General features: G+C 39.5%; 1 protein-coding gene across 1 annotated transcript in view; it reads right to left on the bottom strand.

Annotated features, from left to right (window-relative positions):
* The window catches only part of MYO3B (myosin IIIB), a 245,837-nt gene that overhangs the window by 121,643 nt on the left and 96,323 nt on the right, over positions 1-27,871 (bottom strand). The window contains exons 9-21 of the mRNA XM_026647772.1: positions 20,185-20,281; positions 19,075-19,191; positions 18,489-18,593; positions 15,817-15,900; positions 14,760-14,962; positions 14,099-14,197; positions 13,255-13,369; positions 12,697-12,823; positions 12,342-12,552; positions 10,443-10,590; positions 8,493-8,646; positions 5,903-5,991; positions 3,831-3,960 (exon numbers count right to left, since the gene is read on the bottom strand). Coding sequence (XP_026503557.1) covers positions 3,831-3,960; positions 5,903-5,991; positions 8,493-8,646; positions 10,443-10,590; positions 12,342-12,552; positions 12,697-12,823; positions 13,255-13,369; positions 14,099-14,197; positions 14,760-14,962; positions 15,817-15,900; positions 18,489-18,593; positions 19,075-19,191; positions 20,185-20,281 — 1,679 coding nt within the window. The remainder of the gene's footprint in view (positions 1-3,830; positions 3,961-5,902; positions 5,992-8,492; positions 8,647-10,442; positions 10,591-12,341; positions 12,553-12,696; positions 12,824-13,254; positions 13,370-14,098; positions 14,198-14,759; positions 14,963-15,816; positions 15,901-18,488; positions 18,594-19,074; positions 19,192-20,184; positions 20,282-27,871) is intronic.

Genomic DNA, 27,871 nt, shown 5'->3' with positions numbered 1-27,871 from the left:
CACTATGCTTCTCTCTTTTAATTGGGGCACATTCTACACTCATTTCACATACACACTTCTCATCAGCAGGAACTCTGCAGATGGAAATAGTGTAGAACATGGAAGCAATTTGGAAAATGAGTGGGTTAATATTTAGGTTCACTATGCAGAACATTTGAAGTTAAAGGTCACTAGAAAGTGCAAACAGATTCCGCAAGGTTCTGAATGCACCTTACCTCCCATTGAAGTAACAAAAAGGAGGTATGAACCCTGTATAATCAATCCTAGAATGTTCACTTTGAGTATGGATGTCAGTTAGTGGGATCTGTGAACTCTTTTAAACTATACTACTACATACATGTTCTTTACATCCTGCTGTTCATTTCTGGCACTTTAAACTACACAGTCCGCTCCAACGAAATAGAAGCATTCACTGAGAGGGGGTCAGAACATTTGATAAATTACAGAGATTCACATGATCCTAAATTAGGAAAATAATTTTGTCTTTTTAATATTTATTTTCTTGCTGCTGCTCAGTTTTTGACACTTGAAAACTATATGCAAGGCATTTTGATAAATTTACTTCAAACAGAGAAGAGTTTGTCAGGGAGTGGAGGGAAGCAGGCATTCGGTTTCCTTATTTTCATTCTTAGTGGCATTTAAGAATAATTTTGTAATAATCATCATGCCCATGTTATTTTCAAACTTCTGAGATAGCACCACCTAGTGGCCATTGCACAGATGGAAGAGGGCTCATCGGCCAACAGCATGAACACCAAACATTCCAAAGCTAGTTGTGAACAGATGTAAGACAGCGCTGTTGCTCATCTTCAAACAAAGCATTGAAGACACTGGCAGAAAGGCTCATATAAAGCCAACGTTGCCTTGGCACATTTTTTTAATGTAGCCGCCATTTAAATTATTAACTTTTTGTGCCAGTAAAAAATCTACACAAACTGAAGAAAATGTTGCAAAGTCTTGGAATGTTAAATGCAATCCTGGAATGAAAGATGGTATTTGATTTTGGCTTGCTTTGCTAATGAAGTATATGTCTGGGGGTAGGGATGCATTCAAACACAAGCAGAGGATCTTATGGGACATTTACATAATCTCTATTATTTTGTGCACAAGAGCTTCTTTGTAGAAAGTTACGAGGAGACTGCCTTTAACTTCCTTCACAAAGCAGGGATGAGGTATTAATAGTCATACTTATACATTCGATTCTCTGCCAAACCTTTCATTTATCCTGCAGGCTGCCAAAGACAAACCTGGCAACAATCTGATTTCAGAACACAGGTCCCTACACCAGAAGTGGTGCCAATTATATTAGATGGCTGAAAAAAATAGAGCATAAAGTGTTGGGTTTTTTTAAGACCTTGTAGCATCATACGCAGAAGTACATGCTTAACCATTCCAAGGCTCCAAACTATACTGACCTGGCAGAAAATGTTGCTGCTGCTAGTTCAGAGAGAGGCAAGAATTTTGTAACGGAAGGCAGAACTCACCCTATCCATTTAGAGAGTGACAACAGTAAAGAATTTAAGATACAAAAAATGGTGACAGCAAATCGGTATACTTAGCATATATAAAGTAATAGTGGTCTGCAACTCCTAATCGGCATGCCAGAGTGCAGTTCCTACTGTGTCTCAGGCAAAGCACTCAGTTCAATGCTGCTGCTGGTGAAAATATTTTCAAAAGCCAGAGAGACAAGTTTATGTGAAAGGACCAGAATTCAGGAGAAGCTTGTATGGTACGATTGCCTTGCTCACCATCAAGTTCACTGCTAACAACTGACAGTTATTATAATAACTGGGACTGCTAATTGGGACAAATTCCTAAATGACAGATTAGGTTCTAACAGGAAAAGCAGAGACATTGGATCAGAATGACAAAAACATTGACAAGGTAGCACAGTCTCAGATATCTGACTAGGTGCAAGGCTTCTTTTGCTTTGCCTCACCCTACCAGGATGAATAGAATAGGCTCTCTCATCAAGTCAACCAGGATCCAAAAATCAAAGCATGTAAAGGTAAAGGGGTTTTCACCCCCAACTAGGCACAGAGCATGCTGACCCCAGTCTCATAAGATAGACCTCACCCACATTTCACCAATTGCTAAGCTCACAGCAGCAAAGGGAGAAGCAGACTCCTCCTTAACTACATCATCCCTTCACTAGCAGCCACTAGGTAGTAAAAAGTACTTCTACCCTCTCCCTTCCAACAAGGCTAAGATCATTGTCTCTATCTTGTTCAGCCCTAGTCAGCAAGGGACGAGAATCCCAAAGTCACATCCAAATGCAAAACCACAAGAAATAGGCTGACTTATATTACTTATTAAAAATTCAGCTTAGGTTGTGCTGTGAGGGGCAGGCCTTGACTTTATCGACTTGTTGCTAACATTTCCCCCTAGGATCTCCTAAAAGGAGGACAGAACTGACATTTTGAAAGAACACAATAATCCTTGACCTAGTGAAGTTACAGCAAAGTGCCTGTTAAGATCAATCAAGTTAAACAGTAAAGTCTCATAATACAAAAGGTGAACGATTTTCTTACAGGAAAGTTCAGATTCTGAGCTCCACCTCTCACCTCCTGAAAGGAGAGAGAGAAGGTACCTTCTTAGGAACGGTTTGTAGAGGCCCAAAGCAAAGCCACACTAACAAAAATAGTCCTCAAACTACAGAAAAACAATAGAGCCAGTATAATAGGCATCTATCCTATGCAGAATATAGACAAATAGACTCAAAAATTGCTATCAACTACACCTATGCAAACCCACTGAAGTCAATGGAGTTTCATGGGTTACAGAGTGGAATTCAGCCCAAAGCATTTACAGTTATTTGAAATGACTTGCTACTGTACTCTACATATTAGTTTTGACATTTTGTATCAGCAAGATACTGATTATTGCATGAACTGCATGGGTATACATCACCGTATTCTAGCCGGTAACTCTCTAACCACAAGTGAATTATCAAAGGTCTCCTTACTCCTGCAAAGAAATGGCATATCAGACCAAAAGCCTTCAGGTGTCTACATCCTTTTCTAACCTGTTCTGAAAGAGACTTTTCCTTTTATGTAGCAACTCCTGACAGTCTCTTAGCTTTGTATGTGTGTTGTAGTGTAGGTGTTTATGTAACATGTCACATGCACACTCTACTGTAACGTGCACAGACTCGTTTTGGCTGTGGGTGTGTTGCACTGTTGGTGTTTATGTGGCAGAAGTGTCGGGCACATTCTATTGATTTATGGCAGCTATCTTTGAAGTCATTGAACTTCACCTTATTGTTATAAATTAGCAATAGACATAGGCACATGTGTGTAAGTCAATGTCCCCAAGTTTCAAATCATCTGAAATAATTAATTCTATCAGTTCAGTATATTTTTTATTCCATAACTAGTAAGATATTTTAAAGTATTGTGCAGGTGTGTTTAAACAGAGAGGATGTTACCTGCAAAAACTATCTTTGCCAAAATTGGATATACATGGTTTACACAATGTAAAGCAAATTATGCAAGAAGCTAGAGACAGGGAAGTGTTGTCTAGTGGTCTGAGCACAAAACTAATACCCAGAAAACTCCTGACGTCTCATCCCTACTCTGACAATGAAGTCGGGCCTTGGCTATCATTTAATCTCCCTCCATCTCTGAAATGTGGATACCTCACAGTAATGTTGTGATTAATTAATGCCCATAAATTGCCTTGAAAATAGCAAATGTTAAGTATTTTACAACTCCAGATTACTTTTTGTAACCCTGATGGAAAACAATGCCAGGGTTCTGTGCAGTAGTAGAAGGCTGCAGGGACATCTAGTCAGGAAGTCTTACTATTAACAAAGTTATGCAGAGAAATACCTGTTTTGGTTAATGGACTAGAGAACAGCTGCTGAAGAAGTTTGTTCTCTGAAGTTCTCAGCACCACCACTATATCAGCAGGAAGAGTGTCTCTGTTCTTCTCAAGGAAACCGTAGGCATCATATAATACCTAGGTGTTGGAGACAGAATGAACAAACAGCTGAAATAGACTACCAAAACCCTGTCATTTACTTTAAACAGGCAAGTTGACCAAGTAAGCTAGTTCAGACCTGACAAGCTGGTGAATTACTGCAGTGTTCTCAAAGTGTGAGCTGGCTTTAGACAGCATCTGCATTCATAACATGTCATTGGTATATCAAATTGGTTTAAGTGGCTTAGGCTGAGTCACACTGTATTACGCTGTATCACATCAAACTATGACGTGCCCAATGCAACATAACACAGTGTAGCACCACACTCACCGCATCACTTGACAGGTTACACATGAAATATGCAATGGTTTTCAGACGGAGCAGCCACTCTGCATTTCCTGCATGTAGCCAGAGTGTGATCTGTAATTAAATCTTCTGGAGAAACAGGAGTAAATTTCATATCTAGCACACTGGCAAAATGGATACAAAATGTACTACCACTGTTACCAAATGGATATTTATTCATCTGGAATCCTCTCTTTAATTTGCACTGGCTTAGGGCACAGTATTTTTAAAATTTTAATTCTGAAGGCTTTGAAAGGCAAAACTGCTCTGAATTGTTTTTCTCACAGTTATTAGTAATCAATGATAAAATCTTTGTATCAAAATTGGAATAGAGTTATTCTGCTTTAGATTTTATTTTTTAAAACTACAGTAATTTCCAGCATACAGCTTTACTATAAATGGCCTCAGTGCCAGAAAAACACAGGCACAGCACATGGGGCAGGTCTACACTACCGCAGGGATCGACGCTCTGAGATCGATCCACTGGCAGTCAATTTAGCGGGTCTAGTAAAGACCCACCAAATCGACTGCAGATCGCTCTCCAGTCAATCCCTGTACTCTACCCCCATCAACCTCCTGCAGTGTAGACCCCACGGTAACTCGACCTAAGGTACATCGACTCCAGCTACTTTATTCAGGTAGCTTGAGTTGCGTAGCTTAGGTCGACTTACCGCGGTGGTGTAGACATAGCCATGGTCTTGAAGTTACATTAGAGCTAAATTTGGCCCTACTGTGGAGAATGACTGAAAGTCAACACTGCCTCTAGGATTTGACATTTGGGTGGCAAAGAATTTACTGGAGCTTTGTGGAATTTGGTTTTCCTTAACAAACCCCAAAGTTGGGCAAGGTTTACCAGAAGATTTGTGGAGGTTCTTGACCCTTGCATTGAGAGCTGAGGTCTGCATGGAAATCATGCAAACCTAGGCTGCTTTGGTTGAGTTTTGTTTACAATTGGGAATTTAGACCTCAAATTCCAAACAAAACTCAGTGGACATGAAACCAACTAAAACCAAAACTGTTGAGTTCTGCAGAGCACTAGAATATACCTACAATATGTAGGAGGGGAATTCTTCCAGTCACTCCTCTGCCCTCTACAGGAGTTTAAAAAGAAAGCACTATTGCAGAGAGAGTTTTATACTCTGTTTTATTCATTGAACCTCCTTTCCTTTCCTGCTCTTTCTCTTCCACACAAACAATTACTACTGAGTATATGTGTTAATGGATAGAGATGTTATAATTGGCAGGTTGTTCTGGCTCAAGGGGGGCCACCACTTCTACGAAATGTCTCAGCTGGGGTGACCAGATGTCCCAATTTTTTATAGGGACAGTCCCGATATTTGGGGCTTTGTCTTATATAAGCGCCTATTACCCCCGTCCTGATTTTTCACAGTTGCTAACTGGTCACCCTAGTCTCAGCTGGGGTGGCATTTCACGAGTCGGGATGCCACCTCCAGAACTGTAAGGAGCATTTATAACACGGGCAATTTTGAATTGCAAATCTTATCACAAATTCTAGGTTTCTTTAAAAACAATTAATCCATTAAAAAGAGAGAAATCTGCAAGCAATTTAAATGCCTCTGGATGGAATAGATAGTGACTCTACCACTTATTACATTCAGACCATATGGCCTTTACCTTTCCAGCATAGTGCTGAATGCCAAAACACAGCTCCACTCGTTTGGGCCTCCAAAAGTATTTGCATCTTAAATTATCTTCAAACTTATCTAGTCATTAAAAAAAGGTAACTGTTAAAGGTGAACCACAGCAATTTAAATCACAACTCTCCACCATAATTAGGGACAGCTTACAACCCAAAAAATCAGAATTAGTATAAAATACTCTTATAAGTTATCACATTGTCCACCAATGATGTCAGCCTTTGTCAGCTTTTCCTACAAGCACCTGTGTTCTTTCTTCCAAGTTGCCACTTATAAATGAACAGCCTCCCCAAACTAATCCTTCAAATCCCTCACGACTTACTTCTAATGGGATGCCTATCGGAAACTAACAAATGACAATGGCTTGGTAGGTAGAATGCTAGAAGAAACTTCTCATATTTATCCTATTTATTTATTCATTTGTTTATATCTTATATTTTTAATAAATAACCAACTCAAAGCCCTCTAGCTATGTACATATCTGCCCTATGTGAATGCCCTTGTTCCTTCCCATAGTTTGTTATATCCACAAGAAAGGGCACAACACTCCAGCCAACAACTATGTCCCCTCCAAGATTACACCTGTCACTTCTGTGGGAAAATCTTCAGGGCACGAACTGGGCTCCTCAGCCACCTAAAAACCCACCAATGAACCCCCTTGGCAGACAACATCCTCGCATCAAGGGATAGCCAAAGAAGAAGATATCCACCTGCACTTTCATTTAAATACATGTTAAGGTCTTTAGGCATCTTTTATCCTGCATTTGAACTTCTACAGAAAAACAGGCTTATGTCCAAAGGGGCCTTCTGGGATATGTCTACACAGCAATTAAACACCTGCAGCTGGCCTGGGTCAGCTGCTTGGGCTTGGGCTGCGGGGATGTAAAACTGCAGTGTAGACACTGGGGCTTGGGCTGGAGCCTAGACTCTGGGACCCACCCCACTCATGGGCTCCCAGACCATGGGCTCGAGCCTGAATGTCTACAGTGCAATTTTACAGCTGCGCAGCCCAAGCCCCGGTTCTTGAGAAATACACACACTCTATGAGGTACATGCCCACAATACACTGAGCTAACAGAAAGAGAGACAGCTTATTCAGCTGAGTGAGAACAAGGCCTTTTCTGCCCTGCAAGATAATCCTGTGATATTTTGTACTGAAACTAGTGCCTGTATAGTGAAACTTCCCATTGCATTTGTTTATCTCTATCAGCAGTTATGGGCTTGATACAGGAATCACATGGAGAAATTCTCTGGCCTAAATTATGCCAGAGATCAGACTAGATGATCAGAATGGTCCCATCTGGCTTAAAATCTGTGAATCTTAAATTTCATGATTTTTTTCTATTTATGTTTCACACTGCCACTAAAATATTCTTTAGTTTAAGACACAGAATTAGGCTTGGAGATTTATTTGGAGTGAGTTGCTGGCTGGCACACCTGCATAGAGTCAAAGATATCAACTTGCTACACACATCTTGAGATCTTCCAGCACGCCCTGATTTCAAGGCAGCAGTAATAGAATTGAACAGCTCTGAGGCAGGGAGTCTGCCTATGGGGAAATGTAAGCTCAGTATTCAATATTGGCCTATTTATAGGACTCACAAGCAAGCTTCCGGCTCCAGCATATGAATGGGGATTGGAATGAAACTCTCTCATTCATTGCACCTTTGACCTAAAATCAAGTGTGGACCCAGTTCTCTGGAATTGAAAAACGTGTGTATGCACTATGCTATCTAACCTGCAGCTATTATTTTAAGGCAAAATTCAGCTCTCTAAATCGCAGTGAGTAGCTCTACTGTGTGTTCCATTGACAGCAACAGGAGCTCTGTGTTGCTGATCAGAGAAGAGAATTCCACCCTAAGTAAATAAAAATAGGATCATATTTTAATATTGGCTGCACACATTTTAAAGTTGGCAACAAGATTTATTAAAATGTTCATAAAATAATAATCAAGTTAAGGAACTATCTAGTCAGATGGCACAGCAAAGTCACACATACTTTCTACTTATGATGAGGCAATCTGTAATAAAACAGTGGTGTGTAATGGGGTAATGATGTTAAAAGCCAGGAAGATTTGAATTCTACCCTTGTCACTACTACTAACTCAATGTATGGTCTCGGGCATGTCTCTCTTCCTTTCTCTGTCTCAGTTTCCCATCTCTTAAATGAGGATAAGAATCTTTGAAGTACCTAACATACAGCAGCATTGTGACGATTATTTAATATTTGTAAATCCCGTAGATTGTAAAGCCCTATGTGGATAGATATTAATATTTAAACCATAAAATAACATTAACTGTATAAAAACAACAAGAAACTAGCAAAATAGTTGAAGTGAGCACCTGAGCAAAAAGAGAGAAAATAAATACTTAAGTAAATAAAAATCCATTTATTCATGTCTGAATATTGGTGATATCATAGCAGAATTTTCAAAAGCCTTCTCAATCCATTGCTAATGCCACGGACTCAGTGGTTATGTAGACTAGCAAAAATACTATAAGATGTCATGTCTCTCACTCAATGTGTATCAGTCATTCTTTAGAGGTTTTTAAATTATTATTCATACCAACTAAAGTCAGGTCTGTCGCCTGGGGAAATCGACTTTCTTCGTCAAGTAGAGAAAGTACTCCCATTGGTTTCTGAAGGAACATATCTAGAAGTGGACGATTGTCCTCATACTCCACTGTAGTAGCATCAATGCCCTCATTCTGATATTCCATCTACAAAGTCATAATTACAGTTAATACTGAATTGACCATGAGAACATTACCATCAGGACATTTCTGGCACAAAGCTTCTTTCTTGTTTATAGGACCTTATAACATTTAATTGCCTACAAAGCTCACAACAATTGTGTGGCAGCAAGGTCACAATATCGTGTGGGAAATGGGTCTATCTGATTGAGGTCTAGTCTCTAAACTTCCATTTTCTTGTTCTGTAAACTCTTAATTTTTCTTTAGCTTAAGTAAGATTTGTATTAACAGAAAGCGACAGCGCTTTTTCTTAGAGATGACCATATGATCAAGCCATAGAATTGTTAGTGGCCTAATTCTATGCCAGTAAAAAGCCCAGAATATTTTAAGATATGCTAAGGGAATGGAAATATGAATGGATGGAAGTAGGAGTGAAGTAAGAAATAACAATAACTTAATTAAGTCTTCAATCACTCTAGACCACATTTCTTTCTTTGGTTTGGTGACTTAGGTTGTTACAGAACTGCTCGTAAGAGACGGGACTTTCCAGAATGATCAAAGGTCAAACTCGCCTACCCTCAACCTGGATTGGACCACAGTATCAGAGTGGGAGGTCTATGATCCCCGGATTTGCTTGGAAGATTTCCCAGGATGTGGCATGGGGTAGAGTGAACTAGAATCACAACCTTAAAGATCTAAGTGACCACAGGTGTTTCTACCAGGCCACCACAACACCAAGAAGGGCTGCTGCCATCCCCCAACACCCTTTCCCCGAAAAAGAAGAGCCAGACCAAGACCACTTTAGGCTACGCCAGCTGACTAGCCAAGTGCGCAGAGGCAGCCTGCTGGCCAGCGTAAAATACCAACTAGAGATGATGTCACCTGGTCCCCTGAATTACAATTTTTACTTTGAAAATCTGAAACCCAGCAAGCAGAAGCACCGTTAAAACATTTTTCTTTTAAAAAACTTTTATTATTTTTCCTATTTTGTGGATTGGTAGAGGCGCCTACTTCCTGTATTCATTATTTTTTCTGTTAACACTTTTTAGATATGAAAGAGAAAGGGGGAGGGGGAAGAAGAGAGAAAGAGAGAATGTTAAAGACATAGCACATGTGTATCCAATTTCTAAGTAAATCATATCTTAAATCACTTTGTGTTACCCTTTTGTTCTGCACTAACAAGGGAAATTATAGGTTGTTAATCATTCTGTATTACAGTAGAGCTAAATTAATCAGGAAAAAGTCAACCACTCAGTCAATGGAAACCTTGAAGGAATCTAGCTGCTTCAGGGATCTGAGAAGTAAATTACATCCCCTTAGCTTTCCAGGCTTAAATATGTATAAGACTTGATCATGCACTATGCTAACTTCATGATTTAAATCCTGATTGTGTTCATCCAGTGATTTGATCAATTGCTGATTTCATTCCATATTATTGTCAATATGTTGATTTATTAACTCAATTATAATTTTGGTTTGATAACTGTTCTCTTTAATCCTTTGTTTAATAAAAGTCATAATAGTTATTTTTAGCAAGAAGTTTCTTGAATTTTAGGTTTGTCTTTTTATTAATTTGTAATACAATCCATAAAAATTACCTAAAACTAGTTTTTCTTTCAAAAATGCAACAAGGGTCACAACACTCTTCCCAATGGCAAAAAGTCATTTAGTAAAGTTTCTAAGTGCTACGTAGCTCTGTCCCTAAATTAGTACCTGTATCCCTCACAATATGGTATATTGTTCAGCCACAGTCTTGTATTAAAAATAAATTATATATATATAAAGAGAGAGATATCTTACAATCACAGCAGCCTTAAATCTACCTGTTCAAGTGCAAAGATGTGCTGATTGAAATAAAACTGGATTTGTTCATTAGCAATGTTTATGCATAGCTGTTCAAAGGAATTTCTTGTGAAGTTCTCAAATCCAAAGATATCCAGTATCCCAACATTCATCCGGCTTTCAGCATTGCTATGTAGAAAACACACACAAAATCCAACATGGAACAAAACCCAGGAAAAATAAAAAGAAACAGGATAATCAAGATCAGATAAAGCAACAGAGAGTCCTGTAGCACCTTTAAGACTAACAGATGTATTGGAGCATAAGCTTTCGTGGGTGAATGTCCACTTCATCGGCTTTTTACAGATCCAGACTAACACGGCTACCCCTCTGATACTCAAGATCGGATACTATCATTAATTCAATCCACCACAAAAGGAAGAGACACAGCCTGTATAAATCAAACACAGCTTGTGCATTTGTTTACAGTCATTACCACACTCCTTTTTAGGGTGACCAGATAGCAAGTATGAAAAATCAGAATAGGGCGTGGAGGGTAATAGGCAACTATATTAAACAAAGACCTGACTATCAGGATAGACACTATAAAATCAGGACATCTGGTCACCCTATCCCTTTTCAACTCTGAGATTCTTGCATTACACAAGTTCTGCTAAGGTTTTGGGAGGAGGAAGAGAGAAATCATTGGGAAATGCTGATTCCAAGCAGCACCTCTTCAGAGGTATTCAGGGAATGGTTCCAGCAAGTAGATCTCAACAGAAAACTATTTGACAGCCTCCTCAGGTAGAAGAGGGCTGTGTAGACTCTTAGGTAGGCAACCTAGATAGCCATGCCGAAGTAGATTGAGAAAGAAAGAGGAGCTCTCATGCACTGGCCATGGAAGAGGAGGAGCTCTCCCTCTGCTGTTGACAGAAGAAGGGGAGCTGTGCTCCCTCCATTTCCCATTACTTTGACCCTGCCTAAGCCAAACAGACAGGCAGTCTCAGACTGTGGTCTGCATCCTTTACTGTGTTGAGCTCAGTTATGAGGAGACAAAGGAAAGAGAAATATAAGACACCTTTCCAGTTCCCCAATTCTGGCACTATCAGGGAATGAAACAGCCCCCAGCATAACTCAAAGCTGCCTAAGGGCTGCTCTAACTTACACCACCAGCAGCTGTCCCATGAGGACATATGTTGCTGCAACCCTGCCCCCAATATATCCTCTCCATGCCTTCCCTCACTTCCAACATATCCTCTCCATGGAGAATGTGGGGGGAGCCAACAAAATCAAAGCAGCTATGGCAGCTTTACACCACCTGAGCGATTCACTTATGCTTGGGAATACCCAGTTGCTCCTTGAGAAGTGCAAAGCAGCTAGAACGGGGTCTGAGGATCTGTCTTTGTTCCAGGAAAGAAATAAGATGGCACAGTGTAAACATTTCCATAATGCAAATTGGCATCAAAGTTTTCATAATTAAATGTTTTGACAGCTGGTTTTAACAGCTTGCATTGGAATGTCAAAAATATATTCATTAAGTAGCTGTTCTGTAATCATTTATATCTATATTTTATCACTAGTTTAATACTACTTGAGAACTGGAAGGATCACATAGAACAATACTTGTGTTTAATGTACCCAGCCTACTCTAATTGGTTATCTATGGGCATCTGGTATGATTTTCATGCTTACCAGATACACAGATTCTTTTCAAAGACTTGCCTGGGATTTTAACCACACAATTCTCATTGATTTCAGTAGCCAAATCCCAGTCAGCTCTTTGAAAAGGATGGGGTTAATGTCCTGGAAACAGAATTTAGGATCACAGCATGAAGGCCATTTTGAGGTCTTTTCCAAATAAACACAGTATTCCTCCAGCAAAATCAAAAATACAAAAGGGGATGATCCCATCACACACACATCAGCAATATGTAACTTGCCATATATTTTTATCTGGCTGCAGCAGTGTATTAATACGATTTACAATCCAGCTGAAGAGTCGACCATAAAGTGCTTTAGACATGGCATCTCGCACATCAGCGGCTTTGTCCACAGTGTTTGTTCGGATAATAGTCTCTCCTCGTGTTACAACACAGTGAGAGGTTAGAGCTTCCTGGAGCTCTTCTGATCCAATACTGAGCAGTGCAGCAGCTGGAAGATAACAGATGGGAAAGATGGCTGTGACTGGAAAACAAAAATTGCCAGCACTACCTACCTACTACCCATCAGTTAGAGATTCTTACAAATGCAATCAAGCTGCATTTATAGAACTGACAATATTAAAAACATATTTACCATTATCTAAGGCCTCTGCATTGGGAACTTCACTTTTATCAGTTTGGTGTTGTGAGGAAATGGCAGCAAACTCAATGTTTCCTGTATTCAAGATTCCAGCCAGAATTTTGTAAACTGAATGCACTTCCTGCAAAATGAGACAAGAACTACCTTAACAAGACACAATTAGTTAGTTGTAGCCCCCAAATGCGGTCTGTTTAAAAATAAGATAGGAAGAGTGTGTGTAAAGCCCATTGGGTCATTCTGAGGTTCTGACTTGCCCAGTTCAGTTTTTACTCTATCCTTACTCAGGTAAACTCCCTCTGAAATGGAAAAGTGAGATAGAAATGGAAATGTGAATGGGATAGAATGGCGCTTGCCTCAATAAAGACTGAAGCCTCAGTCAGTCCTCCAGTTCTGTGGGTGCAGTTTTGTACACACAATTACAAAGGTGAGATTCTGTGGCATAATGGTATATTTAGATAACAAATGCCAGCATTTGCACAGGAAATATTGGAGGTGGTTTTTAAAAATAAGGTCAATAATGCTTTGGTAGCTAGTTCATGATTAATCTCTTACCTCATCAGTGAATCCTATGATCCTAAAGCAATGTTGAATTGCTTCAAATTGTCTTCCATACGAGTCTTTAGTAATAATATCTTGCATTACTCTTCCAGTTTCATTATCAATATACCTAAATAAAATGGCATAATTAAAAGGCTGTGTTAACAGATGTACAGCTACAACCCCCACTGATTTCAGTAGGATTGCATCAGTAATGGAGCAGACCACTAATTTCAATGTTTTTTAACCAAATAAATATTGTTGTGCTAATCAAAAGGTTTTTGGATTATTTTCTTTCTATTAGTTTTTATTCCTTCAGCACAAATTAAAATGTTATCCCAACATTATAGTTTTTCAATGAAGAGACAGATAGCAAATGAAATTAGTAACTCAAATTTAACGAACAAGATTCAGCCCTGAAGTAAGACACTGCAATTCCATTTACTTTAGTTGAAATGCACCTTCTACTACTACTACTGCATTCAAGTAGAATTTGCCCTAATATCCAAAGAGTAACATAAATTTAAACCAATATATTTTGAGTTGCTCCTGCAGTATTACCAGAAAGCTCTACATTCACAGCCATTCATTTCTGGGGATAGAGAAGACCTGAAAGAAGGAATGAAAATCTAGATAATGAGGAGATGGCTTTTTTCCCTCTTATTATAAATGCTGCAAGTCCTCAAAGAAAATAATAATGTAATTCCTTGTTGTCCATCCTCATCTGTACTTGGGAGGATTAAGAAAGATCCATAAGGGATAGAGAAAGATTAAGAGAGATTTTAAAGCATCACACTGAAAGCAAGCCCCGATCAATAGCCAATTACAACCGCATTAAAAACAAATTAGTGATAGTTACCTAGGAGGCTTTTTTTCAGGAAGTCTATACTCAGAAAGTGTCTTCTGATGAAAAAGACCAGCATAAATATAGTAAAATATATGGAAGTTTTTTTCTCCTCTGGAAAAAAAATGTATTCTTTTAAAGCTTACAGGTATATCTGCATCTACATGTTTTCACTATGTGTACACTGTCAAGTTAATGGAAGAGGGATTGATCCTATGCTCATTGCAGTCAATGGCAAAGCTCCCATTGACTTTAATGGTGCAGGACCAGGGCCAGAAGCAGCAAAAGCCCAATGAAAAGCTCTTCCATCTTATCTGTTAAACACACAAAACCCACCCAACCAGACAGTGGCAATGAGTCTGAGATCAGGCTCTTCTCCTTCCCTTTATAAGTTGTTGGAGGTTGAGCACAAAGGTACAATGATATGTTTATAGGAGATAGGCTCTGGGAGAAACAATATACTATACAGAGCATTCTTTACCAAACAATAGAGTGGTATTGGTCTCCAGCCCAGAAGAATGAAACTAACTGTACTTCCAGCCATAGTACAAGTGCTGTAGCACAAGCTGCCAGTGGGTTAGAACAAGATTTCATTGAAAAGTGTTTTTTGAAAAGTAAAAACAAACCAAAAAAAAAGGTAGAGTAGATTTGAAAGGACATAGTATTATTAACCTACACAGCCTGCTTTATGACTCTGGATTTTTCAAGTAGATATTCAGAAATTTTTGCCCCCATTACAGCTCCTGTTGGTGTAAACATCATTTCCAAGTACTTTCCAAAACGACTTGAGTTGTCATTGATAGCAGTGCAGGCGTTCCCAAACGCTTCAACCAGAGGGTTCACTTGAAGAATCTTCTCACGCAAAGCGCGGTTATTGGCCTAGACAGAATACACACAGATCAGAAAGAATGCCCCAAAAGAATGCTTACTCAAGGCTTCTTCCCAGCCTCTGAAACATAGTGTGCATTATCATGTGTCCTACAGCTACTGGCACATGTCAATTGACCTAGTTACTGATACAACAACACACCCACATATTGAAGGGGAAAACAAAGTCTCTAGCAGGTGTGAAGATATTGGATTTTTTCCCTCTTTGCAATATATGCACCTTAGGAGGCTCCATATATTTTATTTAAATAAAATATCAGACAATAAATATCATTTAGGCTCTGATCCTGCAAGCATTTACACATGTGTTTAACTTTAAGCACTTGAGTTTTCAAAGTGCCGTGACTTCAATGGAATTGTTCATATGCTTAAAGTTAAATATGTGCATAAGTGTTTGCAGCAGCAGGCCCTTCCCAATTTCATTCTGGCACTGATTCTTATAGTCTGAATAATGGACCTAGGTCATAAGCACTGTAGATAACCAGAGGCACTAATCATTATGGGTTTGATCGTTTATCCATTTAAGTCAATGGCAAAGCTGGATCAGGCCCTAAGGTCCCAATTCTGCAAACAATGGTGCATGTGACTGACTTTAATGGGACAACTCATGTGCATAGAGTTAAGCATGTCCATAAGCCTTCGCAGGAGCTGAGCTTAAAACTAGCATATTCTTTATGGTCTCTTCAGTGTAAAATATCAGATCCAAATTAATAACAAAGTCCCCAGTCCGTACTGCTCAATTTTCAGTGTTTTCAACAAGCTAAAAATAAATGCATCAGGGATTTTTTCAGCAAAGATAGTTTAAAAAACACTGATCACTGGGCTACCTGGCTGGCTATAAATACCTTTCCCAGGAAGGTCAAATGCTGGACAATCAGATGGGCGCTTTCAGTCTTTCCAGCACCACTTTCTCCACTGATGATAATGCACTGATACACAAAACAAAATTGTAAATGCATTGCTCACCATAAAGCTGATCAACTCAGATGTTCAACTACTACTTTTATATTGTTTTGAATATATTACCAAGACATCTTCAGAGTCAACTGTATATCAGTATGAGTCAGAGGTATGTTTGTTTCTTTACTCTTTCGATTGATAAAAGGTGCATCATCATAATCTGTGGATGCTTATACATGTTGTGGAGAGAATAAGATCCATAGAGCCCAGTACTATGACACTATTTAAAACCTGGAGTCTTTTACTGGGAAAGTACAATTCTACCTAATGTTCAGTCTAAAAGCCTGATCTTGCACTTCAAAAGAAAATCCTCAGTGTTTGCTACCATGTACAGGGAACACCCTACGCACAGTGCTAATCCCTGAGCTGGAACAGCATCCTCAGCTTCTAAAGAAGTCAGACAAACAGATGTGTGTCTGTTTATGAGAGGAACCCAGAAGAGAAGATCCGCATTCCTCCTGTACCTGGTGTCAGAACTAACAGATCTGTAGCCACAGATTTTACTGATTGGCTCAACCAACCCTGAGAGTCCTAGGCTCAAAGATTAGTTTTACAGTAGTCTTTTGGAAACAGCAACCAGTAAATTAGCTATGCTGACAGTATACCAAGATGCCTATAAATAATTAGCTACCTAAGTTCAAGGATATGGATCCACAAGGCAAAATTAGTTTGTAATCATATATGAGGCACTTGAAAAAATTAAGATTTACAAAATAAACCTGATGGGCTGATTTCAAAATGATGAACTTGCTTCTTAACTTCAACAAATTCCCCCATCATTTATTCTACACACTAGTTTCTTAGCAAAACCCCTCAAGAGTTATATAATTAATAGCCATATCTAATGGACCCTTGGTCTCTGCACTCCCCAAAACCCAATAAACTGTCAATTCTCTTTCTCCTTTTTCATATGCAGGGTCCATTTATATTCATCTTTGTCTGGTGTATTCTGAATGTGGTTTTATTGTATTATTTTATTGTGTTTTTAAGCCTTCTTTAAAGTATTTACTATGAACTAATGTGCAGCATGCATGTCAAGGAGGATTTTATAAATAAAATCATTATTATTCCCCAATACCCATATCTATGCGTAGTACAACATGTGAAAAGGAATACAAGATTACAATCTTAAAAATATTGTAAAAAGGAATCCAGTTTCTGTACACTATATTTCCATTCTCATTAAAATCATTGCCATATAATTGGATTTGCGTCCTCATTACATTTATGTTAGAACTCTCATTATTATATTTTACCATGAAAATGAGTGATTCCATCGTTAATGGTTTGTATTTTCTGTGACTTGTAGTCACAGGGACTGATTCTCCATTGTCTTCCACCTGTGCAAGCTAAGTGCAAAATGCTACTGATATGGCAGCATTTTACACACATTTTGCACAGTTGTAAATAAGTGTACCAGATGGAAGATAGTACAGAATCAGGCCCTGTCATACCTATAAAGGGAAGGGCAACAGCCCTCCTGTGTACAATACTATAAAATCCCTCCTGGCCAGAGACTCCAAAATCCTTTTACCTGTAAAGGGTTAAGAAGCTCAGGTAACCTGGCTGACACCTGACCCAAAGGACCAATAAAGGGACAAGATACTTTCAAATCTTGGTGGGGGGAAGGCTTTTGTTTGTGCTCTTTGTTTTGGTGGGAGTTCGCTCTTGGAACTAAGAGGGACCAGACATCAATCCAGGCTCTCCAAATCTTTCTGAACAAGTCTCTCCTATTTCAAACTTGTAAGTACAGCCAGGCAAGGCGTGTTAGTTTTATCTTTGTTTTCTCAACTTGTAAATGTATAAGTTTTCTCAACTTTTGCTAGGGTGTTTACCTCTGTTTGCTGTAACTTTGAACCTAAGGCTAGAGGGGGGTCCTCTGGGCTCTTTAAGTTTGATTACCCTGTAAAGTTATTTTCCATCCTGATTTTACAGAGATGATTTTTACCTTTTTCTTTAATTAAAAGCCTTCTTTTTAAGAACCTGATTGATTTTTCCTTGTTTTTAGATCCCAGGGGGTTGGATCTTGATCCACCAGGAGTTGGTGGGAGAAAAGAGGGGGGATGGTTAATTTCTCCTTGTTTTAAGATCCAAGGGGTTTGGATCTGTATTCACCAGGGAATTGGTGAAGAGTCTCTCAAGGCTACCCAGGGAAGGGAATTAGCACATTGGGAGTGGTGGCAGCGGACCAGATCTAAGCTGGTAGTTAAGCTTAGAAGTTTTCATGCAGGCCCCCACATCTGTACCCTAAAGTTCAGAGTGGGGAAGGAGCCTTGACAGGCCCATAGGGCAAAGATCGTCAGGAATCAATGGAGCTACGCTGATTTACACTCCCTGAGGATTCAACTTTATAGTGTCTACTACTGTACCATGACCTTTTCAGTAGTCCTAAAACTGACTGGATTGCTGTTCCATTTTTCCTGCTATACATACATGCTCTGGAACAGAAAGTTTCACAAAGATCATTGACTAACAACACAGAATACTAAACTTAACCTAAGTAATACAGCATTCTATGACTAATATTAAGTATAAAAAGAGATAAACACGTTCTTACCTGATCCTTGCTGAAAGTTACCATGCCCTGGTAAGCAGCATCGGCAGAGGCAAATATGTGGGGGGGATTTGATGACCGCTTCACACCATGGTAAAGCTTGGAAAACTAAATGAAAAAGAAATCTGTCAAAATAAATTTTTCACCCCGTGTAATCAGAGAAGTCGGGAAAGATGGTCTGGTGATTAGGATGCTGGCCTGGAAAGATGGTTCAATTCCCTTATGTGCCGCCAACTTTCTCTATGATCTTGAGCAAGTCACTTTGTCTGTCTGTGTCTCAGCTCCCCATCTGTAAAATGGGGATAATAGTATTGCCCCCTCCCATAGAGTGTTGTGTGGGTAAATATATTAGAGATTGTGAGGGCTCAGATACTTTGGTGATGGGGGGGGGCACATAAGCTAGATAGAGATGTTCTCCACAGAGTAATGTTTTAAAGCAATTTACAATATTTTAAAGTCCTATTTAAACTATATTTTTGTGGTTTTCAGTGATCAAGACTCCTAACCATTTAAGGGCCTTTCCTTTCTTGTGCATCTTCAATTTTACAATCTACAGCAGGTACTATCCTCATCTTGGTGTTTCTCTTACCTGTGGAGAATATATGCTGAGATTCTGGAAGGGGTTTAAGGCTATTAAAATGTCTCCAACATAAGTATAAATTTGTAGATCAGCATAACGCTTCTGAAGTTGATGGATAATTGTATCCTAGGATTATAAGAAGTTTGACAGTTAAGAAATATTTTTCCAGATAACAAGATTCATTGTAAATATATTGAGAACACTGAGTAATAACTGATTATCTTAAATGTTATTTGTCATTTATGTCAAACAATGACCTCACAAAACCAAACCAATATTTTCATAACCTCATGCATCTTTCTACAGTATTGCAACAAAACCAAATTAAAAGCAATAACCCCCCCCCCCCTTTTTTTTAATAGTTTATGTTGTTATGCCTGCCAGAAAAGCAAACACTTAACGCAGTAAATGACCATATAGGTTATCGGATTGGGGGTGGGCGGGGTTCATTGCCGTACTTGCGTGTAAACTGTCATTTAATTTTTGTAATTTGACTCTTCATGCTCATGAGTTCATCATAGAACAAAAAGGAACATAAAACAACATCACAATTTTTCAAGTATTACTCCATAAATTTGTTTGAAATGGGAATCCAGCACATTTTTATATTATATGTTGTTCCTGTTGGAATACAAGTTAAGGTTCCCCCCAACTAAAATTAACAGGTTCTCTGCACACATGTGGTGTATTAAAACTTGGAGATTATATGTATGGGTTTATCACTGTTTTCATAATAGAGTCTTTATTATCTGTAGCTGGGACATTCCTTTAAATACATTATTGGTTTTGAAGAAAAATTATTCTAATCCTGGTTTTTGAGGCTAAGCTTCAATTTTTTTGCAAATAGAAAATAATTTAAACTAGCATCATCCATCATTCAGTTCTTCTGTGTTATAGGTTTTACTGAAACTGCTTTTATATCACTGCGTAGAATATAAATGAACTTGTGATAGCAGATCAGAATCATGTGTGGAACAGTTATTCTTTTATGCCAAGACTATGAACAATTAATTTTGTGACATGATGACACTGTTAGAATAAAACCTATAAAGCAGAAGCAAGCAATACATGTGATATAATGGTCAGGGCTGAGAAACTGATGCCTGAATGGTACAGTACCTCATCTAGAACCTCTAGGTTTACTAGATCATCATCTAGAGAGTATTTGTCAGCCGCATCCACACGATAAGGTCTTCTAGTGTGTATTCGCTCATACCTGCAGGTGTGTTAACAGAGTATCAGTGTTAAAACACTATTCTAAAAAATGCATCTAGTGAGAGGCAATAATAATTAACTTAGTGGGTGATCTTTTCAAACAGAAAACAGGCACACTCTCTAAACTACTTACCTTGGAGCATTTTGAGGGAATATTTTTAAATAAATGCATCAGCTAGAAGCTCAACATAACTCCCATATTTTTTCCTTCACAAAATTTAACCCTTATCTTTTTAGCAATGCTCTCAGCTGAAGGATTATCTGTAGGCAGGCTGTCTCTGAATATTATAGAAATCTATCGAAATACCCTCCCCTTCTTTCCCACCTCCTCATCACAAGAAGTTAGTCCCATGTAAACATGAATAAATTACCAGTTCATCTAATTAAGTATTTTTTTTAGGAACTTTAGTTATTCCAACTACTGGGGCTACAACAAACAAGAAAGAGTACAATGTCCTTCCCATTACCTTGGTGTTTGCCAGTGCGTCTCCTCAGATGACCCTGGACCTGGTCCAGAACAACATTTTTGAACCACAACTGCCATCAGACTTTAAATTCTATAGATGTTCAGTCAGCTTCTCCTCAGAGATTTAATCATAGTCTTTAAGCCACCCAATTAGAAGCGGAGACAAACTGTCCCATAACCCCTTTATAATCTGATTACACTGAAGGAATCTTTGAAAAAGCTGGTGTATTTTTTTAAATGACACATTACATTTTATAAAGAAATGGAGACAAATTAAGAGTGTATGAAATGTCTTCCACTGAGGAGGTGATAGATGAACACCATGTCAACACGACCATGTTTTTCTTTACAACAAACAATCAAAGCATAGCAGGAGGACACCCACTGAGATCCAGCAGCATCCTGCTGGGTTACACTAAGCATTGATCCGCAATGACAGCTCCTGACAGATTGCTGCTGCATTGGTTGCCATGAACAAAGTAGGAATCACATGATAACACATTCCTAACCAATGATAATAGTACATCAGGTAGGTAGGACAATACTAGCATGCTTTTGTTGACACCGCAGATTATGTTGCGTATACATAATATGAAAGGTTGACGTGCAAAGAAAAAGAGACCAGGTCTTTTTTCCTCCTGCGTCTACAACTACTGACTTTTGAAAATCATGTTTCAAAAAGAAGCATAAGGGCTCTTGCTCTCCCCCTACCCCCAACACACATGCAGTTCCAAACTTAAGTTTTTCCTAGACAACAAGCAATCATACGGTCAGGTGCAGAAGAATTATTGATCAGAATTAGCCTTTTAGCAAAGAGGGAGGACGTAGAGACATTTAACTACAGTGGCACCCTGACAAATGCAGATTACATTTAAGGATCTTGTTTCTTGTTGTTGTTTTTTTTTTTATTTGTTTTCATTGTTTAGTTTTGGCTACTTAGTGCACTGCATTTCTATAGATTTATTTGAACTCTGATTGTGTAAAATAGAGTGAGGATATAGTTGTTTCAGCAGCAATGAAAAAAAAAACCCACCAAAATACTCATTCCATTTTTTTTTAAGACAGTCTTATTTATATTTTTCATCCTGTGTTTCCACACAATCTGGTGGCTTACTATGCTGCTGCTATGCATAACTAAGAAGTGACACAAGGAGAGAATGAACAGGAAGTGATGAATTAATAATTACCATAATGGGAGTCATTTCCTGTGGACAGCCTCGATAGGATGTGTATTAGTTGAAACTCCCATCAAAGGGAACTTGTCATTTTCTGTTTTTTCCCTGTGTTTATTTTTTTAAAAGGTGATATTTAGAGATTTACATTCATAATGATGGGCCAGATCCTCAGCTGGTGTAAATCAAAGGAGCTGATCCGGCCCATCATTGTTGTTTTTTTTTATTGTTTTTGGTTTAAACTTAAATGCAGAGTCTCTAATTAAATTGTAGAGAAGGATGTCATCATGAGTGATCAGATCCCTCCAAACATAGGAACATTCATTAATCTAGAAGTAGAATACATATTTTAATATCAGTTCCTTTATCAGCCTTGAGATGCACCAGGCAAAGTTATTGTCAGAAAGGATGATGGAAGAAAACATCGATTTTCAGACATTATTGAAGTGAAAGATTGCAGAAGCGATGTCAAATCACAGCAAATTTGCAAGTACTTTGGATGTGCCTATGTTTATACCATAGGTGCAGGGAGGAGGTTACATTCATACCTAAACATCTCCAATTGCAGAGTGGCTTTGTAAACTAATCTGTTATCTGATTATATATTAAATTCCAACTGTTTGTTTTCCCTATGCGATAAACGAGTCAGTTTTATTACTGGAAACTTTCTTTTTATTCTATACAAACAAATGAGTAAAGAAACTATTCTTAATCAAACATAAGGAAAACATAAAGACTTTGTGAATATATATTTTCCTGTGCTTAATTCATTTTCTTAAGTACATGATTAGGAGGAGGACATTAGGAGCATAACATCACAGTAGCTTCAGATCTCCTGCTCAGGGCCGCCCGGGGGGGGGCAAGTGGGGCAATTTGCCCCAGGCCCCGGCCCCACAGGGGCCCCGCGAGCCCTAGCCCGGTGGCGGTCCAGGTCTTCGGCAGCCCCGCGAGCCCTGGCCCGGCAGCGGTCCGGGTCTTCAGCGGCATTTCGGCGGCGGAGGGTCCTTCAGTGCTGCTGAAGACGCGGAGTGACTGAAGGGCCCCCCGCCGCCGAAATGCCGCCGAAGACCCGGACCGCCGCAGGGTGAGTACAGGCGCCGCAGCTCCCCCGCTTTGCCCCAGGCCCCCTGAATCCTCTGGGTGGCCCTGCTCCTGCTGGCCTCTTCAGTTTTCTGTTGACCCTACGGCCTGCAGATATGTTGACAGTGAGAAGGTAGAAGGAATGCAAATAGTAATACTTAATGGTTTTAGCAATGTCAGCCCTCTGCAGTTAATATTTTACTTAAAAAATATATTACCAAAAAGCTGAGGAAATCAATTTTTAACTGGGGAACAGCCATCAAAATATTTTTATGCACAAGATAAAAATCAGTGACAACTATTCTTGGTTTTGTGATATATATGTATGTGTGTGCGCGGGCACCTATATATGAAAATAAACAAAAGAACACTGACATAGGATATTGGTGGCAGCAGCATAGGGGAGGATTATTTGGTCATTTGGGGAAGAAAATTTAAAGGGGTCACGTGGCCCAAAGAAGAAGACACCCTCACTGACAGCTCCAAAGTCAGGAAAAAGGCAGAGTGGACCAAAGATTTTCATCCATGTGGTGTCTGGAAGTACCAACCACCCTCTCAAATTCCATCAGAGTTCCTCTTTCTTGGCCTAAACACTCTTGGTGCAATGAAACGTATCACAGTTTTTACTTTATTCATATTTTATCTAGGACCAACATAGGAACAAACAGTTTCTGCATAGAAGAGGTGGAGGAAAAACAAAGAGTAAACTCCTAGCTCACCCTTTCTTACATTATTGTAATCTGAAAGCAAACACAGGATTGCTCCTGGACTAAGACTTTGCAAGGAAATATTGAACACAATGGGAAGAATTAACTGTGACTCTCTCACTGACCTTAATGATAGTCATAATGGAAACAATGACACAACCTTAAGTGTAATGTCACAAATTTTGGCCTGGCTATAATAAAAAATCTGTGTGAGCTCCAGCGTAAGTATGTACCATGTAATCAGGCTGGGAATCAGTAGTTTCCTTGCCCACAATAGTTTTCAGTTTTTTTTCTTTTAACTCCTTCCCTTGATATTTATACAGATGATGTGTGGAAGAGTTGTATTTAACCCACATTAAATCCTGCACAACATTTTACAATCTGAGCACTACTTTTGGTTTTGCTTGCCATAATTATCTGTGTCCTACCTCACGCACAGAGGAAACTACAAGCTCAATGCAATCAAATTCTTTACAGTTAATTGATTTCAAAAGCTGAATGCAAGCTGCCAAAGTAGCTGGCTGTTTGTAAGACCTTCCCCTTCTCTGATAGGCTCCTGCACTAATCAAACCAGCTAACAACAATGCGGGGGGCTGCCAAGCCAGTGCAGTTCTGGTCCTGATGTTTGACCTGCCGGCACTTCTGAACCTGCTGTCTGTCTGCATTCTTTTAATTTTAGCTAGCAGGCTTTTAGACTTGCCTCCTTCCCTAGTGACAAATTTACAATCTCTCATTAAGGGCAAGAGGATTCAACACCAGGTTCCACCAGCTTCTACCACAGATAGAGCCCACAAAGGAGGGTTCCCAGTAATGGAAAGCCTGCTAGGGTACGCAGCAGCGTCACCAAGCACCTGCAACTTCCCCTCCTTTGGAGAGTTCACAACTGACCAGTGCATCCCCCAAAATGGGCTGCAGTGGGCAAGGAGAGGATGCAGACAGGGTGGCTGTGGGATGGGACAGATTCAGCATATTTCTTTGGCAATCTTCTTCAGTGGGTCTCCTATGGCAGGTAGCCAACTGCACCTTAAAGCTGCCCTCCCTCTGGAAAGAGTATGGGGGTGTAGTGGTGTGGCTGGAGCAGTGCCCCCTTGTGGACCTTCCGGGTGCCCCCCACCACTGCGTGTCTCCCGGGGGGAAGAAGTCTCTATTTCCAGTGTCCACTGAGGCAAATTGTGACCCACTGGCTCACTGTTGCCTCTTCAGTCTTATCCCCTTCTGGGTAGCTTCAGCCTCAAAATGTTCTACAACAAAAAGCAAACCTAACTCAATACTGGGTCATCCCCCAGTCTTCCAGGACAGCGTTCCTGCCCTTTCCTTCAGGCTTTCTTCCCAAATAGTCTCTGATTCATGCATTGCTCATTCCTTGGGGTCTGATGTTCCTGCCCAGTGGCTGATCCAGCAATCATGCCTGTCTCTCTGCAACTCTGGAATCAAAGCTCCCTTCAGGCAGAGAGGCAGCACTCTGCCCTCCTTCCTGACCAGTCAACCCTGAACTGAGTCAGGCTCTCCTTTTATTGCCCCTCCAGGCTTGGAATTGGCTTCAGGTATAGCAGGCAGGGCTAGCTGAGCCCACAGGCTCTGCTTCATCTTTTCTCTGATGGTACAGGTCCCCATCTCAGGAGAGTATAATTTGTATCTTTCTGTGCCAGCATAGAAGGGGGGAATTAAATCTGACAAAGGGTTAATTTTTCTGCTACTGGTTCTCTCTCTCTCAGACAGGCACATGGCAACAAAGTTCTGTTTTCGCATTAAGACAGGGCAGCCCAATATGGATCAAATAAGAACCCATCCACTCAGACGCTAAATCTTTACTTTCATGAGAAGATGACCTGGCCAGAAGCTGGCAGAACAAATTGCCTGACTGGCCCTCCTGAAGGGAAGAACTATTGGTAGAGGGGAGCACAGGCTCTCCAGATAGCAGAAAAACAGCAGAAAGAGTAGAGAGCCAGGTCTGGAGTGAGGCTCCTTAAAGCCTCTGTTAATTTGAGAACCAGCCATTTTGAACCATGACCATTTTGGATTTGCCCAACACTAATTTGTGACCACCAACTTGATTCTTCCAGACTGCAGTTCAGCCATTAGTAACCCTTGGGACTGCTACAAAAGGCCATTGCTTTTGTCAACTTTAACCACTGTGATGGTTGATTGACAGGGTTAGCAAAATAGACAGGTGGCAATGGATTAACGGCGCTGCCCCATATTAACTTCCTCTGAAAATCAGCCAGATGCCATTAAGGGACTTAAGAACTGCAACCTATTTATTAAGCATACCTCTGCTAGAGATGACATCCACTACCTTTTCATCTCCTTACATCAATAGCATTCTATAGAGGGCCCTCTAAGGTTCTTTTCTGTTACTCTTCTATTTCATCATAACAGTATAATTTGAAGTGTTTTTGTTGCACAATACCTAAAATTTTGAGGGCTGGTTCAGGAAGATGCTGCCAAGCGAAGGTTAAAATGCATATTCTAGTATTTTTTAAATTGTTTCTAAATTCTAGTATTTTTCAAAATGTGTTTTGAAAAAAAAGTCCCTCACCAGGACTTGCAATAACTCCCCCAAACCCAAAAAGCAGAAACTGCTCTTACTGAATTTGTATTCCTCCAGCTCACATATGACCACTCTCTGCTATTTTAGATTTGCTCCCGATTGCTGGACTGGGTACAATGATTTTTTATTTTAGGATTTCTTTTTACTTGCTGCCTAAGAATTTTCGAGTATTTGAAATTTCAGGGGAAACTATTTGCAAAAATGTATCATGAATTATTTTTGGTGTTTTTCAACCAGCGGTTGACATTTTTCAAAATGTCAACAAAATACTTCATGCACTTTTTTTTTTTTTTGCATTTTCGAACCAATTCCACCCACAATTACTTGGCTGTTGGAAGTATTTCTCCACTTATTTTTTAGTTTTGAAAAAAATACCATGGAAGGATTTGGTTCAGGGATAAATCCATATGAAGAAATCAAGAATTGGCAATCAGACTTAAGGAGGCAGGAAAGAAGATAGAATTTTGAGATTCCCAACTTTGAAGTTGCTCTTCTAAATGTAGCACAACAAAGTCTTTAAGCATTTTCCATGGAACTTAATTTGCTGTCTAGCTTAAACGATATTATGAAGTTCTGACATATGTTTTTCCATTGTTTAAATTTTGAGCCAGCTACCAGTTCTGCCAAGTTTGGATGAGGTCCTGACATGTACAAAAGGATGAGGATAACATTTGATAGGGTTTATAAATGAATTCTACAGTACATGCCCACTTTTTGCAGTACATATTGCCAGTGAAGTCAGCTCAAAGAGCAGTTTAACATTTAGGAGTATCAGGAAACAGCCTGCTGAAAATCAGTCTTGATGGTGGAATTTCTTCTGTCATGAATCAAAAAAACAACTGACCACAAGAATGAGTTCAAGACATAGAATATTAGGGACCTGAGGAAGTCATCTAGTCCAACCCCCTGCTCAAAGCAAGACCAATCCCCAGACAGCTTTTTATCCCAGTTCCCTAACTAGTCCCCTCAAAGATTGAACTCACAACCCTGGGTTTAGGAGAGCAATGCTCAAACCACCAAGCTATCCCTATTATCTTCCCAATGGATTATCCCATATACCCAAACGCGATTTCACAAAAATATTTACCTGCCAGAACTGAGCAAGTGTTTTATTGTGAACGGAGAGCTTGCAATATCCATAATCACTAATACTCCCCCCTTCCCTGAGCCTTCCAAGGGACAGAGAATAGATAGAAGTAGGCAATATGCAAGTTCTTCTTCATTAATATTTTTACAACAACTAAAAGTGTGCTGGGTGTCTAATAGAACAAGTAAAATACAAACTTCTGCCTCCAAGAGATTACAATCTAATTTTATAGACAATGCAACAAGTGAAGACATTATCATAATAACCACTTCACAGGTGGCTGAATTGAGGCACAGTGAAATTAAGTGATTTACCAAGCTGACATACTGATTTAGTGACAGAATGGGGAACAAAACTTGGTTATTCTAATTCCCGTCCTATTTTTTTTTTTGTTATAATGATTATGTATATAGTGTCTGGTATGTTCCATGCAAATCGATGAGGTCCCTGCCTGGAAAAATTTACAATCCAGATATAGCAAGACTGTGCCCTAACCACATTATTACACACCCTCCTTTATTTATGGCA

This window comes from Terrapene carolina, unplaced genomic scaffold, assembly GCF_002925995.2.
Source record: "Terrapene carolina triunguis isolate 2854851 unplaced genomic scaffold, T_m_triunguis-2.0 Scaffold62, whole genome shotgun sequence".
Classification (NCBI taxonomy): Eukaryota; Metazoa; Chordata; order Testudines; family Emydidae; genus Terrapene; species Terrapene triunguis.
Note: the sequence above shows the minus strand (reverse complement) of the source record. Positions and strands in the feature narration are given on the sequence as shown.